At 43.4% G+C, this 19113-nt stretch overlaps 1 protein-coding gene across 1 annotated transcript in view; it reads left to right on the forward strand.

Annotated features, from left to right (window-relative positions):
• The window catches only part of CPLANE1 (ciliogenesis and planar polarity effector complex subunit 1), a 94816-nt gene extending 86605 nt beyond the window's left edge, over positions 1–8211 (forward strand). The window contains exons 50-55 of the mRNA XM_058680127.1: positions 867–925; positions 1350–1517; positions 2481–2605; positions 4268–4357; positions 7043–7221; positions 7907–8211. Coding sequence (XP_058536110.1) covers positions 867–925; positions 1350–1517; positions 2481–2605; positions 4268–4357; positions 7043–7221; positions 7907–8080 — 795 coding nt within the window. The 3' untranslated portion in view covers positions 8081–8211. The remainder of the gene's footprint in view (positions 1–866; positions 926–1349; positions 1518–2480; positions 2606–4267; positions 4358–7042; positions 7222–7906) is intronic.
• The last annotated feature ends 10902 nt before the right edge of the window (positions 8212–19113 follow it).

Here is a 19113-nt window from a genome sequence, read left to right on the forward strand (position 1 = left end):
CTGCAATGCAGGTAGAGGCCTACCATGATGCCAGACCCCGAAAGGGTGGTTGCAAATGTCTGACTCATTTTTTCTTCACCTAAGTTCTTGGTCAGACCACTCATAAGAGTGAGTATAACATAAGAATTTCCTTTCATAAAATATTCCTTTTTGGGCCCGGCACCGTGACCTAGCAGCTTAAGTCCTTGCCTTGAACGCCCCAGGATCCCATAGGGGGCCGGTTCTAATCCCGGCAGCTCCACTTCCCATCCAGCTCCCTGCTTGTGGCCTGGGAAAGCAGTCGAGGACAGCCCAAAGCTTTGGGACCCTGCACCCGCGTGGGAGACCTGGAAGAGGTTCCTGGTTCCCGGCATCGGATCGGCGCAGCACCGGCCGTTGTGCTCACTTGGGGAGTGAATCATTGGATGGAGGATCTTCCTCTCTCTGTCTCTCCTCTTCTCTGTATATCTGACTTTGTAATGAAAAATAAATAAATCTTTAAAAAATATTCCTTTTTTTCTGATTTTAATACAGGTAACAACTCCCCTTTTGCAGTAATGCAATAGCTAGTAAAACAAACTGCATTACATTTATTAAGTTGGATTTTACTTTTTTGTTAGTTGTATAAATTTTATTTTTGGTTCTTTTTACATATTTGATTAGGGTGCGAAGGGTCAAGGCCTAGAGGCTTTGAGATTCTTTTTTCCTTCCTGTATTTTGCGGGGGTGAGGGGCCGGTTTTACTTTAACTTACAAATTTTAGTATTTTCATGTTTTGTGCTAGCTAGGTTAGGGGGCTTCATCAAATGTTTACACTGTTTCCTAGGAGCAGAATCCCACCTAGTGATTCAGTGACTAGGAAGGCACTAACAGGTTATTTCTTGGCAGTTTTATATGACCTCAAGGGAAATCAGACTGAGGCAAAAGATGAAGCGCGAAAAAGACAGGTGAGTGTGGCTGCACCCTGAGTGTTTCCTGGAGCCCGTTCTCCCTCAGCTTAGAAAATGCCTGAAGAATTCTGTTTTCCAGAATATTCTCTTTTTTGTTGATAAACAGAAAACTGCAGGATATATCACTGCAAGGAAAACCATTTGACTCACTTCCAGCTATTTCTAGAATTTGCTTTCAAATATTTCTTCCCAACAGTTGTTACGACTTACCTTTGCTGTCCCCATTCCAACCCCAGTGCCGTACTTTCGGGAACTGTCCAAAGTACAAGTACTGTCAGTGATGCACTTGCTGCAGACTGATGAACAAGAGACTTTGAAAACACTGAGGAAGTAAAAGCGCAAATGCCAGTTCCTCTTGAAGTGCTGTGTGTCCTCAAGAAACTAGAGTGTGAAGTAAACGATGCTTCATGTTTGCCCGAAGGTTGCTGCTGTGTGACCACTACAACCGTCGGATCTCACAGGCATACACTCTGATGAACGAACTGCTGTCTGAGTCAGCTCAGCTCCCGGGAGCCACACACACACCACCGCCCCCCAAACCCAGCCCGGCGCCGTCCCCCAGGTGGCACCATTGCCCTTCTCCAAGGAGGTAAGACGAGGTCAGCCTGTCCGTCTGGCTGTGCGCAGCCCTGATGAGAAACGTGACAGTTTGTAACCACATGTTTTCCACCTACCTAAAGTTAAGATGGAAAAGAAAATAATAGCTACGTAAACATGAAGTTTTTTAGGTTTGTAGAATTAAGGAAATAAGCAAAAAAATGGTATTAATTTTCTAAGTAAGGTTTAATAAAGCACTTCAGTATGCCTGTTTTGTTAAAATTTGCTTCCGTAATTTTGCTACTACTTTTTGTCATTGTCGCTCATAGAACCGGCAAGTCTCCATGAGCTAACCAGTTCTTTCTGATTCCCTTCCCACTCTGCTGTCAATCTCACTGGAAGCATAGATATTACTATGTATGTGTAATTTCGCTTGCAGCAAGTTTGGAGGGAGTCATTAGGCAGGAATTGAGCAGAATGCTAGAGAAAATTAGTGTGCATAAGTGATTAATAAATACATAATTGTGTCATTTTTTAAAAATAAAAATTGGAAAAATTCTTATGGCAAATAAGTATGTATGCAAATTATGTCTTGTGATGTGAACATGAGTTGGGAGTACACAGTGTTAAAAATTACTTCCTTTGACAAAAAAATGTATTAGAATTAATACTTGCATAACTTGAGTGGCTAGAGGAAATGCCACTAACACACTGTCATCACTCATGTGTCACTTGGAATGGACTCTGAATACCAGAGATCTCCTTTGAGCCTCTTCTAGAATGTACGGGGGAAGCGTGCACATGCATAGCTGCCAAATACATAAAGATCAGAAATAGGGAGAGATTACTAAACACGTCCTGAGAAACGGAATGAGGTTTGAGGTTCAAGGATCATTGGTTGAGGGTTTTGTACATTGTCACTGAGGCACAGAATAAGCAGTATCAAGTGGACGGACTTGTTAAATGTGGACATGTAGCTGATATAAACTTTTAACAACACGACAATCTACTTTAGGGAGAATCAGCACAGTCACAGCTGTCCAGTAAACCGACCTGGAAAATGCAGATATACAAGAAAACCAAGTTGCACCAATAAGAAGAAACCTTTTGGGCAACTTCAGAGTTCACCTTGGGCACATGGTAAGAATTAACAGCCTTTCTGTCTTGTGTAATTTGGATCACTTCCTTCTTGTCTATGAAGATGTGTTATCAAGAAAGGCTGTGAATCTTAGCAAAAAAGGAACTCTGATTTCAATACAGAGTCAGAGATCGATAGACATAGCTAGAGGAGGATTTTGTGTCCTGGCTTTAGAATAAGCAGGCCCTAGGAATCCTTTTAAAATTGTATTTGAAAAATAGAGGAGAGCCCGGCACAATGGCTCAATGGTTAAATCCTCAGCTTGCAAGTGCTGAGATCTGCTGGTTCGTGTCCCGGCTGCTCCACTTCTCATCCAGCTGCCTGCTTGTGGCCTGGGAAACCAGTAGTGATGGCCCAAAGCCTTGGGACCCTGCACCCCTGTGGGAGACCCAGAGGAAGCTCTTGGCTTCAGATCAGCTCAGCTTCAGCTCTGGTGGCTACTTAGGGAGTAAACCAGTGGACAGATCTTCTCTGTCTCTATTCCTATTTATCTGACTTTGCAATAAAAATAATTTTTTGAATATGAACTCCTTAAAAAAAAAGGTGGGACAGCCAGTAGTCAAAATGTCGCCTATTTGACATGTTGGCCTTGCAGGAAGTGGCTTTACCCACTATGCCATAATGCTAGTCCCTCAGCCTGCCTTTAACAAATTTTCCCGTATTTGGGGTTTGATCACTAAAGTACAATGTATTTATAAAATTATTACACATTCAAAATAGATACAGCTAAAATTCATAACAGCTAACTTATGAGCCAAGTTCTTTTTAAACTCTTCAACTATAATCTTATGAAATAGGTTCTGTTGTATTATTTTAAAGATGAGAGGGGCCCGTGCGGTAGCCTCACAGCTAAAGTCCTCACCTTGCATGTGCCCAGGAACCCATATGAGTGCCAGTTCTAATTCCGGTGGCCCTGCTTCCCTTCCAGCTCCCTGCTTGTGGCCTGGGAGAGCAGTCAAGGATGGCCCAAAGCCTTACAAAAAAAAAAAAAAAACCAGGCCTTGCGTGATAGTTCAGTGGTTAAATCCTTGCCTTGCACACGCCAGGATCCCATATGGGCACTGGTTCGTGTTAAAGCTGCTCTGCTTCCCATACAGCTCCCTGCTTACGGCTTGGGAAAGAAGTAGAGAATGGCCCCAAACTTGGGGACCCTGTACCTGTGAGAGACCCAGAGGAAGCCTTTGGGAACATGAACAGCACATGCAGGCGTCTCTGTCAACAGATACCATCTTCCACCCGGCAAATAAATAGAAACCTTAAAAAAAAAAAGACCTCATAGTTATTAAGGAGTACAAAAAATATTCTCTATAACATAGATAGCAAATGGTTGTTGCGGATTTTAAGAATCCTTAATCATTCTCTTGATAAAATTTAACTGAGGCATTGACCTAAGTGTTCCCTGCTCCTAGGTTTCTTATAGCCCTGGCTGTTCCAGTCGCCAGTGATGTTGAACACAGTTAGCTTGACAAAGGATGCTAGCCTTCATACTCGGGGATTCGCTTGGCTTGGCTTCTTTGGTTCAGATCAAGCACCAGTTACGGCTCCTACTGGGAGCAGGGCTTGGGCACAGACAGAGGGGTCAGGCTTCTGTTTGCAAGGCCTCGCCAGTATGTTCTGTGGCAAGTCCTGTTTGCACATAAGGCTGTAGAAGTGTGTCTTTGCAGGATCCGCCACCTGGACCACACAAGAAAGAGCTGGCAGTGCCAAACCTGCAGGAAGGAAGCCTATGAGGTCCCCAGTCACCCTCCAAAGAGGTAAGCATAAAATAATCTTTTAAAAAATTTGGTGCTAACCCTAAAATCATAAAAATAAAAAAGTCCAAACATTCTAGAATGAAGGGTGGCTGTGTTGTACAGTGATTCAGAGAAGCTGCTTAGCGGTTATTTCATTTGGAGTCCTACTTCACCACCTACTCTGTAACCTTGGGCAAATTTCGTGTAAACTTAATTTTTCAATAATTAAACTTTGAACAATAGACAACCAAACAGAAAATTACCAAGGAATTAAACTATACTAGAGGCAAAAATGGAGTGAACAGTTAATATATAGAGCTTTCCATCCAACATCAGAGATCGGGCGCGTTCAGGGTGGCATGGCCGTAGACTCCATCCAACATCAAAAGAATACATATCCTTCTTAGTATATCTTAAACATTATTCAGGGTAGTTTTTAAGTTGGGACATAAAATAAGTCTGAAAAAATGCAAGAATAAACCTGGCCCAATAGCCTAGTGGCTAAATTTTCACCTTGCATTCACTTGGATCCTATATGGGCACCTGCTAGTATCCTGGCTGCTCCATTTCCATGGAGAGCTGCCACCTCATGGCCTGGGAAAGCAGTAGAGGATGGCCCAAGACTTTGGGACCCTGCAGATTCACAGAGACAGGAGTTGAAAGATTCTGTCACCTGGCTCATTCCTCAAGTGGCTGCAATGGCCAGAACTGAGCCGATCCAAACCAGGAGCTTCTTGTGAGTCTCCCAGACAGGAGCAAGATCCAAAGGGTTTGGGCCATCCTTGACTGCTTTGCTGAGCCCGAAGGGAAGTAGAACCACCAGGATATGAACCGGTGCTGATGTGGGATCCCAGCAGATGCAAGATAAGGATTTAGCCACTAGGCTACCGTGCCGGGCCCATGCTGCAGATTTCCATGAGGGAAGCCAACAGAGGTAAATTCTGTATTAAAAAAGACGGCAGGCAGGTTGCAGTTCTGTGACATCCTGTCATTCACCTGTCACTGGGGACACCTCATCCCACACTGAGGTCTACCTTCGTTCCTTGTCCACCTTCTGAGACACAGATGAAGTTCTGACCCCCTGGCTTCAGCCTTGCTCTAGCTGGCTGTCCCGGTCACTGGGAGAGTTGGCCAGTGGATGAAGGGTCAATCACCTTCTCCCCTCCATTGCTGCACCCCCAGATGGACTAACACTGTGCCTGAACAACAGAAAAAAACTCAACTCGAAGAGAGGAGGATATAAGAATGCTAGAGAACAGAGAAGCCATAGAAAATACCCATGAACCTAGATTTTTGAGACAGTAAAAAACTGACAAGATCTTAGATGAACTTAAATATGTAAATTCAGAGCTGATAGTGGGAATAATTATGCAGAGATTTCATAAACTAAAAGTATGGGTCAAAAGGAACTATTCTATGCCAGTTTAATAATTGAATGGAGGAAATTGAATAATTCCTGGACAGACAGTCTACTAAGTTTGGATCAGAAAGCCTAGATAGATCAATAAGAGATTTAAGATTTAAAACTCCAACAAAAAGTTTAGCACCAAATGTCTCTATAGCTAAATAAACAATAAACTTTTAAAGACGAATATCAGTATATCAGAAGTTTTTTAGTAAACATTTGTTTTTATTTGAAAGGTAGAATTGGTGTGAGGATGGACAAGATATTTCCCACCCAGTGGTTCACTCCCCAAATGCCCTCAGCAGCCGGGACTGGGCTGGTGTGAAGCCATCAGCCAGGAGCTACTGCTGGTCTTCCAGCACTTGGGCCATCCTTCGCTGCTTTCCCAGCCCATTATCATAGAGCTGGATTGGAAGTGAAGTATCGGGAGTTGAACTGATGCCCATATGGGATGTTGGCAATGCACTAACCCCCCAAATCAATAGTTTTTAATCTCTCCCAAAAAATAGAGCTGAAGGGGATACTCTGAACACATTTGGGGATTCTAGCATTGTTTTAAAAACTACCTGACACAGCCACTGGGGAATATTGACGGAAAAACACTCAGTAAAGTATTAGCAAAGTTAATTAAACTTTTGGAAAGTTTATTGATTAGCATGTATCATCTTTCCAATGTTTAATCAAGCAGGGTTCATCCGCAGCATACAAGGCTGGTTGTTACACACAAATCAGTGTGTTACAACATAGTAGTAGGCTGAAAGACAAATGACCAGTTGACATGGTCAGAAATAAACAGAGGGGCTGGTGTCGTAGCATGGTAGGTAAAGCCTCCACCGCAGTGCTGGCATCCCATATGGAGGCTGGTTTGAGTCCTAGCAGCTCCCTTCCAGTGCACCTGGGCAAGCAGCAGATGATGGCCCAGATGGCCCCCATCCTTCGGCCCCTGCAACCCTGGCTGAAGCTCCTTGCTTGGTCCTGGCTTGGGTCTTGCTATCAGAGCCATTTGGTGAGTAAACCAGGATATGAAAAATTCCCCATTCCTACCTCCCCAATTCTGCCTTTTCCTGCCTCAACTTCCTTGTCATTATTTCAAATAAAAAGAGGTAGCCAGAATTCGGTTTCTACTTGCACATTGCCAGACAGGGTATCTGAGATCTCTAAATGGACTGTATCCAGAACTCACAACTCACATTGTAGGTAAAATGTGACTGCTGTTTTTGTTTTAATGATGAAAGTCACAAATTAACAAATTAATATCAGTCTCCATTCATTTATGCTTTGTTCTTTTCCCTTGAGTTCAGGTTCTAATGTTGCACATCATAGTTGGCAACATACAATAAAACGAGGAGGTGCTGGGCTTGTCCCGCGAACGCAGGAGGCACGTGTGGAGTGTGAGAGAGAGGAGGCCGTGGTGAGTCCCTGGACGTTACCTTCCGAAGTCCAGGCGATCCTTCAGCGGAGGCACGGCTCCCTCTCCCCGGTAAGCGCCGGTCTAGGCTGCACTTTCTGGTGTTACAGCTGACTTTTTGTTCTAGGGGGAAGGAAATGTGGAAATACCAAATGATGAGTTGGATCATTTTGAAGTTGTGATTAAGGTGTGCACCTTCTGGCGTCATACTGGAGCGCCTACCTTCTGGAATCCTTGCCTTGGGGGGCTTTGGATGCCCCACCCGTTTCGGGGTGTCTGCACTTGAGTCTTAGCTCTACTTCCAAGCCGGTGTCCTGCTGGGGTATATTCTGGGAGGCAGCAGATGGCTCAAGTATGTCCTGGAAGGAATTCCAGGCTCCTGGCTTCAGCTGGGCCATCAGCAGCTGGTGAAGGCATTTGAGAAGTGAACCAGCAGATGAAAAGCAGAGAAAAATCGTCCAAGTTAAATTTAAATAGAAAGAACACACACAAATCTCCCATTAGTTTATGCTTTTAAACTAAAAAAACAAGGAAACCATAGTAACATCTCATAACCAGTACCAAATCCCATGTGTGCCCTCTGATTATGTCAGATGCTGTTCACTGTACCTTCAGTCCAGGCATGACTGACCATAGCCAGCTTCCTTCCCTTAAGGAACGAGCAACTCTAGAACCTTCAGAAACCTTGATTCACATTTTAGATAGTCCCGAAGGGAAAAAACTAAGACCACAACTGACTGTTTTCCCCATCTCCTAGGATTTGTCAGCAACTGAAGGTGAAGAGCTAAAGCTGCCCTTTGGGGCCAGGGGCACGGACAGCGTGTCTGAGAGCACAGGCAGCATCCTGAGCAAGCTCGACTGGAACGCCATCGAGGACATGGTGGCCAGTGTGGAGAAGAGTCCCTCTGTGCGCTGGCCGCTGGACCTGTGAGCGTTGGCCAGCATTCCTGAAGACAGGCCAGCCCCTCAGGAACGGGACCTGGGGAGCAGCAGCGCAGGAAGCAAAACGACTTGCCAGCCCGCGCCCTGTGACTACATGGGGGTAGTTCCTTCAGGTGGATAATAAACATGGACCAACAATTCCGACTACTTGGAGGAAAAAAGTTAACTATAAACGTTATGTTCTTTGACTTGTCTTTAGATGTAGTTTAAAATATATATACCTTTCGGAAGAGTTTACATAATATTAAACTACTTTTAATAAAAACCTTATTTTTTGCCTCCTTTTTTGTTACATTGAGTTTTGAGAGCCAGCCTTGAATGGGTGAACCTGATTGTAACAAAAGTCAATACTGTACCGCTTTATACTTGATATATTATACTTTCACATTATCCGTTATACTTACAACTAAACTAGTTTAACAAAAGGTCTTCTTTGTAACTATTCTCCCATTAATGTGTAAAACTTCAGCTGTCAGAGCAAGTCATTTCCACTGCTTTTTCCTTTCCTGTCAATTTCTATGTAATATTTTCCTTCAGCTTAAAGAACATTAACATTTCTTGTAGCATAGGTCTTAAAATGTCTGACTTCACTGACCCAAGCATTTCCTTATTTTACTCTTGGCTTTAAAAAATTTAAATTTTCTTTTGTATTACACAAGCCATACAACATGTTTTGACATGCCATACTGGCACCGGCCTACGTCCCGGGTGCCCGACTGTGACCCAGCTCTTAGTCTAGGACAGCAGCTGCCTGAAGGCGAGTCTCGCACAAAGTGCCATGCTTCTGAAGCTTGCATCCCATGAGTCCTGGCTGTTCCATTTACAACCCAGTTCTCTGCCAATGTGCTTGGGAAAGAGCAGATGGTCCAGGGGCCGTGTGGTAGTGTAGCAAGCTAATATTCGCCCTGAAAGCACTAGCATCCAATAAGGGCAATGTTTAGTATCCTGGCTGCTTCACTTGCGATCCATCTCCCTGCTTATAGCTGCAAAAACAGAGGAGGATAGCTCAAGTCCTTGTTTCCTTGCACCCACATGGGAGACGGAGAAGAAACTCCAGCCTCCTGACTTCAGATCAGCTCAACCCTGGCCATTTTGAGGAGTGAACCAGTGACTGGACAATCTCCTTTTCTCTCTAAAACTCTAATAAGTAAAGGGTACTGTTTAATGTTTAAAAAGCATAAAAAGGTTGGGCTTCCAACTTTGACCTGGTCCAGTTCTGGACACTGCTGCCATTTGGAAGGTAACATAGCAGTTGGAAGATCTCATTGTCCATCTCTGTAACTCTGCCATTTAAAAAATAAGGGTTTTGTTTGTTTGTTTGTTTTTTAAACTTACCTAGTTGTATTTGAGAGGTAGAGTTATAGGGAAGCAGAGACAGCGAAAAATCCTATATCCACTGGTTCACTGACTAAATGGCCAAGGGCTGGAGCTGGGCTGGTCTGAAGCCAGGCGCCCTCCCTGGGTCTCCCACGTGGGCACAGGAACCCAAACACTAGGACCATCCTTTGCTTCCTTACCAGGTCAGCTGGGAGTTCCATTAGAGGTCAAGCAGCCAGGATTTGAACCAGTGCCTATATGGGATGCTGTTACCACATGCGAAGCTTAACTTGCTGTGCCACAGCATCAGCCTCTAAAATAAATCCTCAAAAACAGAACAAAAGCCTGCTGAGGTCCTACAAGATGCTCAGCCTTGTCCCTGAGCCCTCTCCACAGGAAGCAGGAGGGTAGGCGTCCCTGAGCAAGCTGGCCCGGGACTCTGGGACACTGACACGCCTGGCACACCCCTTGGGCTCAGGCTGGTGCTCTTGCACTCGCATGGCCCACCACTGGACACAGCTGGCATGAATCTGCCCTAACTAAGGATGCAATCCCATCAGCCCTGCAGTTCAGCCCAACACTGATTACAGCTGAAGCGGCTACATGGAACACTAAATTGCTTATCTAGAACCACAGCAAATACAGCACATCCAATCAACATCCTAGAACACATTACCAGCACGGAGTCTTTAATAGAAAAAACATGCCATAAAACTGGAAGATTAACTGACTCACTAGACATGCTAAAAAAATATAGGGACACAGGAAACATTAAGGGAAAATAAACATGATGTCACCAACAAAATAACCTGAGCAACAGATGAAGAAATTGAGATCGATGAATCACAAGAATATTTTTTAAAGATTAATTTATGGCCCCAGTGCGGTAGCCTAGCAGCTAAAGTCTTTGCCTTGCACACACCAGTATCCTATATGGTTGCCAGCTCTAATCCTGCAGCTCCACTTCCTATCCAGCTCCCTGCCTGTGGCCTGGGAAAGCAGTCGAGGACAGCCCAAAGCCTTGGGACCCTGCACCCGCGTGGGATACTCAGAGGTGGTCCCGGGTCCCTGGCTTTGGATCGGCACAGTTCTGGCCATTGCAACTGCTTGCGGGGGTGAATCAACAAATGGAAGGTCATCTTCTCTGTCTCTCCTCCTGTCTGTATGTCTGACTTTCCAATAAAAATAAAGTTCAAAAAAAGATTCATTTATACATTTAATTGGAAGAGCTTCCATCTGCTGGCTCACTCCCCAAGTGGCCACAACAGCCAGGCCTGGGCCAGGCTGAGTGAGGAGACATGACCTCCTCCTCAGTCTCCCAAGTGGGTAGCAGAAAATAAAGTACTCCAGCCATTGCCCACTGTCTCCAAGAAGCATAGCAAGGATACAGACTGAAAGTGAAGCAGCCAGGACTCAAACTGCACTTCAAAATGAGAAGTTAACATTCCAACCTAGTGGTTTAATCTGCACCGCAATGCCCACACTCTCCAAACAATTTTTAAGGAACCAATAAGATAAATCATAATAATTCAACAGCATTAGGAAGACAGTTTATGATAGCAATGAGAAATTTACCAAAGAGAGATCATAAAAAAATTTAACCTGAAATCTTAAAGCTAAACCATTGAATGAATGAAACTAAAATATGTTTCAAGCCTCATTAGTAGAAATGAGCAGGCTTCAGAACTTAAAGACTATTTTTTTCCTATTCAGGCTAAAAAAAAAAATGAGGAAGACCTTTAACATTTATAAGACACCATCAGATACGCATTCTGGGTGTTCTAGAAGAAGGGAAAAGCATATGAAACTGCAAAGTCCTGAAAGAAATCCATGGCTAGGCAGTCCAAAGGAACGCGAATAAACACTCGCTCTCCGAGACAAGCCTAACAAGTAAAATCAAACAAAATCCAAGACAGAGAATTCTGAAAGCAGGGAAAGCAAAGTATCAAGATATCCATAAGGAAAGCCATATTGAATTAACAGCTGCAACCCTATAGGCCAGGAGAGAGAATAGGTTGAAATTTTCAATGTCTTCAAAAAATTGCTGACCAAGAATACCAGTACCCAGCAAAGCCATCCTTTGGGAGTGATGCACAAGTAAATAATTTGTACGACAAACGCAATTGCAAGAAATTTACAACCACTCCACGGGTTGACAAAAATGTTTAGAGGAGTTCACGTTAGAAGCTAAAGCTCACCACTACCGTGAAAACACAGCAAAGCACAAGCCTTGAGGCTAACCCCCACCTGCATTGTTGACGCTGTGGGGCCAGTTGAAGTTCTGGCTGCTCTGTTCTACAGTAATGTGCCTGGGGTAGCAGTGTAAGGCGGCCCAAGTCTTTGGGACCCTGCACCCATTTGGGAGACCCAGAAAAAACTCCTGTCTTCCAATTGGTCCAGCTCTGGCCATTGCAAGCCATCGGAGGAGTTAACCAGTGAATGGAAGATCGGTCTCTACTTTTATCTTTGTAAATCTGCCTTTCAAATAAAAATAAATCTTTGTTTAAAAAAAAATCATCATTTATGGAATTTCTTTTTTTTTTTTTCATTTACGGAATTTCATTGTTGGTTTCTACTGAATCCTTTTTTCCTGGATCTTGGGTTACAATTTCATATGTTTATTAATTTTCCATTGCATACAGTGTATGCCAGATTAAATATAATAAACTCTTGATTCTGTTAGGTAGCCTGAAATGGCATTCTTTTCTTTTCTTTCTTTTTTTTTTTGAGACTAATCATGTTAGTCTAATGTATATCCCAAATCTCTCTAAATTGGTAGAAGACAACTTTCAAAATATCTTTTCTGTAGATATTTTCTGGGTTTGGCATTAGGCTTTTAAGACCTTATTCTACAGCAAAATTTTAATATGAAGACAGGCCCTCCTGGAGTATTAATGAGGTGTTGGTGCCACACTGTGACTAGACTGGGTCCCCAACAGCCTCTCCGCTCAGCCTTTAGAATCCCTGCCCTCACAGCCTGGGAGCGCCTATTAGAGTGCTGCAGCTAAGCCAAGCAGCTTGTCTCCCAGGGAAGTCCTACCTGGACTTTAGGCAAGATGATGTCAGGTTTGTTAAGGAAAAGGCAACAGTTTAGAGCGCAGAGAAAGGAAAGGTCTTGTGGTGAATCAGGAAACAGATTAGTTCTGTGTCACTTCTATCTTACAGGGCAAGCTCCACCTTCGAGTGGAGCAGCTCTGAGCACCATTAACTTAAGACTTGGAGTTTAAACATCTGTATGAGAGGGAGGCATTTAGTTCAATGCGTAGGATGCCATTTGGGATGTTTGCATCCCATACTGGAGTGCCTGTATCCAGTCCTGGCTACTCCAATTCACATCTAACTTCCCACTAAGGCACACACTGGCAGGCAATGATAATGGCTCAAGTACTTATGTTAGCCACCTAGTTCTCACCAGAACTATTTCTTGCTGTTGTGGGGAGTGAATCAGTGGATGGAAGATGTCTCTCTGTCCAACTCTCTCTGCCTTTCAGATAAAATGAAAATAGATGTATCCGATGAGTTGGGGAACAATGTAATTTTCGATTAGAATTATGATGAAGAAAAAAAAAAGCCCCATAACTTTGAAATACTCTCTACCTAACTTTCTTTCTTCCGTTGACCTACTCTATAAATTCCAGCCACTGATCCTCCAAAACTGGCTTTGCTTCCTCAGTTCAATGAGAACATGCAGTCTGCCTGGACAGGAGCTCATTGTGGAAGTCAGGAGAACATCATTAAGCATTGTGGCTAAGGCATTCACAGGACTTACCTCTTGAGCTTCCCAGATCTCGTATGCCACATACTGTCCAATGTCTAACAGGATTTGTCCCACATATATTTGGCCCAATTTTATGGTTACTGCAGCTCAGCGAGTGAGGTACTACTAGTCATGGCTGGAAGAAGTCTTCTCTTTATGTCCACACAACAATCCTGAGACAGAAGAAAGAAGGATGAATGTCAGCAGAGGACCAATAATCCCAGGAGATCCTCCGTTTGGTTACTATATGTTGTCTTCCTTGACTGACTGAGACCACTTGGCTCAGTGTGTCTGAACACACAGCCAACACCTAAATGAGTGTTTTAGATGTTCTGCTTCTGTGGAAAGGCCACTGGATGTCACGTTCTCCACACGTGAAAGAAAAAGCAGTTTCCACAAGTAGACTTGAAGACTTACACCATGCCCAGGCTTGAAAATTGCTCAATTCAGCTTCCCAAAACCTTTTTAACTATTTGAAAATAAGTTATATGTCTATCAATATGGTCTGTCCCTAAGCCAAACCCATACTGTGTGTCCTGCTGTCTGTTCTGGCTGGGTCTGGAATCTGTCAGTAGAGAAAGCTCAGGTGCACGGTCTCTGTTCCAAGGATTTTAACTCTATGCATTGATGTCAGCCTTACCTTCTCACTTCAGCAATACATTTATGGCCAGCACTATAACAGGAAATGCTTGATGAACTAATGGCAAACCATTATAGTTTTTTCCATTTTCTACTTCTCAACATGTCAAATAATCTTACACCATGCTTTGTGTCCTGTTAGAAAAATCTTGCATTTCTTGGAGAAAAGCAATCAATAAACTCCTCCTCCTCCCAACACTGCTCATACTCTTACCATTCATGTGAACTGAAACTCTATACAGTTAAGAAGATCTAATATTTCATTTTCATGCAAAAAAAAAAGAATCTGGGGAATACCTCAGGAAAAAAATGCCTTGTTAGTAAGGTTAATTTCTGAGTTATGAATCAATGACCTGACTTGCAGGTCTGGGGCCTTCTGAGAGAGAGTTTTTTTTTCCCTTAGTTTTTGTATTTGTTCTTATTTTATTTGAATGATGGGGTAGGTGGAAGAAGAGAGAAAGCGCTTCCATTTACTGATACATTCTTCAAAAGCCAGCATCATCCAGGACTGGGCCAGGTTGATACCTGAAGCAAGGAACTCCACCTGGGTCCCAATGTGAATGGTTGGGACCCAAATACCTGAGTCATTACCAACTGCCTTCCATGATGCAAATTAGCAGGAAATTGTACTGGAAGCAGAGCAGCCAGGACTTGAACCAGGCACTCTGACATGGGAAATGGATGTTCCAAGGGCATCTTAATTGCTATTCCAATGTCTGTTCCTGAAGAAAGAATTTTTACATAGCATTAAGAACACCCAGCACACCAATTTAAAAAACAGCATTGGGTCTGCTGCTATGGCTCAGTGGCTATATCCTCACCTTACAAGTGCCAGCATTCCACGTGGGTGCTGGCTCTAATCCTGGCCGCTCCACTTCCCATCCAGTTCTCTTCTTGTGTCCTGAGAAAGCAATAATGGATGGCCCAAAGCCTTGGGATCCTGCATCCAAATGGGAGACACAGACGCTCCTGGCTCCTGGTTTTGGATTGGCTCAGTTCCAACCATTGTAGCCTTTTGGGGAGTGAACCAGCAGACGGATCTTTCTTATCTCCTTCTTTCTGTAAATCTAACTTTTCAATAAAAGTAAATAAATCTTTTTTAAAAAGCTAGCATTTAAAATATGTTCAGAGTCAGCCAACATAAGAACAGGCTGATGGGGGTGAGGGGCTTATATTGTGGCACAGTGGGTTAAGGCCACTTACTATGCCAGCATCCCATACTGCAAGCTGGTTTTTAAGTTCTTGTTGTTCTGCTTCCAATCCAGCTTTCTACTAATGCACTTTGCAAGGCAGCAGATGATGGCTGAAGTACTTAGGCTCCTGTCAGTAATGTGAGACCAGGATGGAGTTCTAGGCACCTGGTTTCCACCTGAGCTGCAGTAAATTGGACAGTGAATCCAGATGGAAATCCCTTTCTTTTTCTGTCACTCTTTCAGACAGGTAAATTCTTAAAACTGGAATTAAAATAACATCAATGTTAAGAATTTTCTTTGTTTTTTTAAGTATTTCTTTATTTTTATTGGAAAGTCAGATTTACAGAGACAAAGGGCTTCCATCCACTGGTTCCACTCCCTGAGTGGCCGCATTGGTTGGAGCTAAGCCGACCCAAAGCCAGGAGCTTCTTCTGGAGGAAGCACTTGAACTCAGACAAGCTAATATGAAAGGCTGATGTCCCAAGTGGCCATTCAACTTTTGCAGCACAATGTCTACCTCAAGAATTTATAGATTCTATAAATCAATGCAAACAAATAAAATGTTGTTAGAAGACAGCCAGACTATTAGAAGATAGTTAAAGAAGCAGCAGATGTAACAGAGCCACAAACAGTGTAAGTTGTGCTAAGCAGCATGTTGAAGTGTGAGTTTGAGACTCCAATCTGACAAGCACAAAGAAGTGGTTGATGAACAGTCATGGCTGTAGTCTACACATGCAACAGCTCTAACTCATACCTGGAGATCCCAGCAGCAAAGCCCGTGGCAGAAGCGGATCTTCCCTGGCGGATTACCTGGAACGGATGTGAGCACTCTGGTCCACTGGCCAAACCTGGTCCACTCCTTGTTCTTGCAAGAAAGGTTTTACTGAAATACAACCGAACCATTGTTTAGACAGTGTCTCTGGCTGCTCCTATGTAACAGTCTATGACAGAGTTGTAACAGGGCAACACAGACCTTCAGACACACTAAACCTAAATTAGTTTCTCTAAGGTAAGTCTGTTGACTGTTGCACTACAGGGGAGACCACCAGGGCCTTCTATACACTTTAAAAAAAAAGATTTATTTATTTTTATTGGAAAGGTGATGTACAGAGAGGAGACAGAGATCTTCCGTCCGATGGTTCACTCCCCAAGCGGTGGCAATGACTGGAGCTGAGCCAATCTGAAGCCAGGAGCCAGGAGTTTCTTCCGGGTCTCCCACGCGGGTGCAGGGTCACAAGGCTTTGGGCCATCCTTGACTGCATTCCTAGGCCACAAGCAGGGAGCTGGAAGGGAAGCGGGGCTGCTGGGATTTGAACTGGCACCCATATGGGATCCCAGTGTGTGCAAGGCGAGGACTTTAACCGCTATGCTATTGTGTCAGACCCCTTCTATAAACTTTTTAATACCTTCATCTAAAACCTAACTGGACAGTTAGGCACTACTATATTCATGGAGAAAAAACTCACCATGGAAAACAAAAGCCAAATTAAACAGGCAAAATAATAAACAAACCAAATCATGGTAAACAGAATCAATTTTCAGAGATTTGTTTTTAAGATTTTAATCTGAAATGCAGTTTTATAGAAGGAGAAAGAGAGAGAGGTCTTCCATCTGCCCGTTCATTCTCCAAATGGCCGCAATGGCCAGCTGAGACAATCTGAATCCAGGAACCTGGAGCCTCCTTTGTCTTTTATGTATGTTCTGGTGCTCAGGCACTGGAGCGGTACTCTGTTTTTACAGGACTTAAGCAGTGAGCTGGATTGGAACTGGAGCAGCCAGAACACAAACTGGTGCTCCATATGCGATGCTGCCCACACAGGTGGAGGCTTAGTCTACTGTGTCACAGCACTGGCCCTAGAATAACTTTTAAAAATTAAATTGGCATTCTCAGACAATAAATGATTCTCAATTCTCATATTTCTATAAGGCTGTTCCTGGCAGAATGGCAAGAGTCTGATACCGTTCTCTTTTCTTACATAAGTATACATTGAAAGCCAAGGAAAAGTGAGCTTATTCTCTCTGACCCTCATCTTGGGGATTGAGACAATTAAGTGACAACAGTTTCTCTTGGTAAGCTGCCTCTACAGGCGAATATCTGCCTGGCAGGTACTCCACGTAGCAGATGGACTGCAAAGTTCAGATCTGGGAAAGATAGCCGCCAGCTGGACTATAGTTGATGTAGGCTACAGTCCGTTCTTTACTGACAATAAACCTGGTAATTTTATATCTGTTTGACTCCAATTTATTGATTGGAATCACAACTCCAAGGAATATCAAAGAAGGATCCTCATTCTATTTAAATCTGAAAACCTGGGACCAGTGCAATGACCCAGGTAAGGTTGCCACTTGCAATGCAGGCATCCAATACGGGCACCATTTCAAATCCTGTCTGTTCCACATCTGATCCAACTGTCAGATAATGGTCAGGAAAAGTAGTGGTAGATGGCTCAAATCCTTGGGCCTCTGCTTCAATGTACAAGACAGAAGCTCCTGGCTTCTGGATTTGGTCTGGCTCAGTCAAGCCATTGCAGCCATCTGGGGAATGTATGAGTGAGTGGAAGATTTCTCTCTCTCTTTCAAGTAAGTAAATAAATAATTATTCTTAAAAACAAACAAAAAAAGGGCATGGTGTGGTAGACTAGTGGCTAAAATCCTCACCTTGAACACACTGGGATCCCATATGGGCACCAGTTCTAATCCCGGCAGCCCCACTTCCCATACAGCTCCCAGCTTGTGACCTGGAAAGCAATCGAGGACAGCCTAAAGCCTGGGGTTCCTGTACCCATGTAGGAGACCCAGGAGAAGCTCCTGGATCCTGGCTTCGTATTGGTGCAGCTCTGGCCATTGCGGTTGCTTGGGGTGTGAATCAACGGACAGAAGATCTTATTCTAAGTCTCTTCTCTCTGTATCTAACTTCGCAAGAAGAATAAATCTTAAAAAAAAAATTGGACAGTTGATGTGTTAGCTATGACTTGTCTTTCAAATAAACTTGAGGATTTTTTAAAAATTTGATGAAGTTACCGTACGAGAATAACAATTATAGAACAAGAAAAAGCATTTCAAAATTTAAAATAAAGTGAAGATAAGTTTAACAGTTAATAGATGTTTGAGAAACTTCCAAAAAAGATCCAGCAAAGAAAGAAGGTAACAAACAAAAAAACCAAAATTTAACTGGGAAAGTCCAGGAGGAATATTTTAGTAACAGAAATTTCATAGAGGATTGCGAAGAAAAAACAGCGGGGGGCGGGGTTTAAAAAATAGAACCAAGGATCCAAATAGAACCAAGGAGCGGGGTTTAAAAAATAGAACCAAGGATCCAAATAGAACCAAGGAGCGGGGTTTAAAAAATAGAACCAAGGATCCAAAATAGAACCAAGGATCCAAATCCAAGCATCCTACAGCAGGCCCTGTCCAGCAAATTTCCAAAAGAGATCTGCAGGGAGGGATATCATTATAAAATTTTGCAATGACAAAAGCAAAATTATCTTTAAAACCTTTGCAGAGGGAAGACATAGGTAACATACAGGAGACAATAATCAGAGTGGTATCATCTCACTTCACAGCAACAACACAGGTTAAAAGAGTGAAATTTTTAAAAAGGAAAACTCAATTTTGAATTCTAGATCCAGCTAATGGATTATGAAGGGTACTTAAGGGCAACTTCATGACCCAAAGATTCAGAGAATTTATCCCTGTGCACCCATTTCTAGGAAGTTCCTGCAGGACATACTCAAGTACATAGAATACATTGTTTTTGGAATTATTTATGTGAAAGTTAGATCTACAGAGAGAGGGGGAGAGATCTTCATCTGCTAGTTCACTCTCTAGATAGTCACAACTGCCAGGGCTGGATTGGGCTGAAGCCAGGATCTTCTCACAGGTCTCTCATGAGGGCGGCAGGGCTCAACAATTGAGCCATCCTCTACTGCTTTTCCAGGCCATAAGGGAGCTGGATCAGAAGTGGAGCAGCAAGGACAGGAACTGATGCAAATACGGGGCCACTGCGGCTTTCCCTGGTGTACAACAAGCAGGCCCACTAATTGTTTGGATTTGAGTCCCCTGGCTTTGTTTCCAATTCTGGCTTCCTATGACTATGCACCCTGGAAGGTGGCAGTG

The sequence above is a fragment of the Ochotona princeps genome, chromosome 23 (genome assembly GCF_030435755.1).
Source record: "Ochotona princeps isolate mOchPri1 chromosome 23, mOchPri1.hap1, whole genome shotgun sequence".
In the NCBI taxonomy this organism is placed as follows: Eukaryota; Metazoa; Chordata; class Mammalia; order Lagomorpha; family Ochotonidae; genus Ochotona; species Ochotona princeps.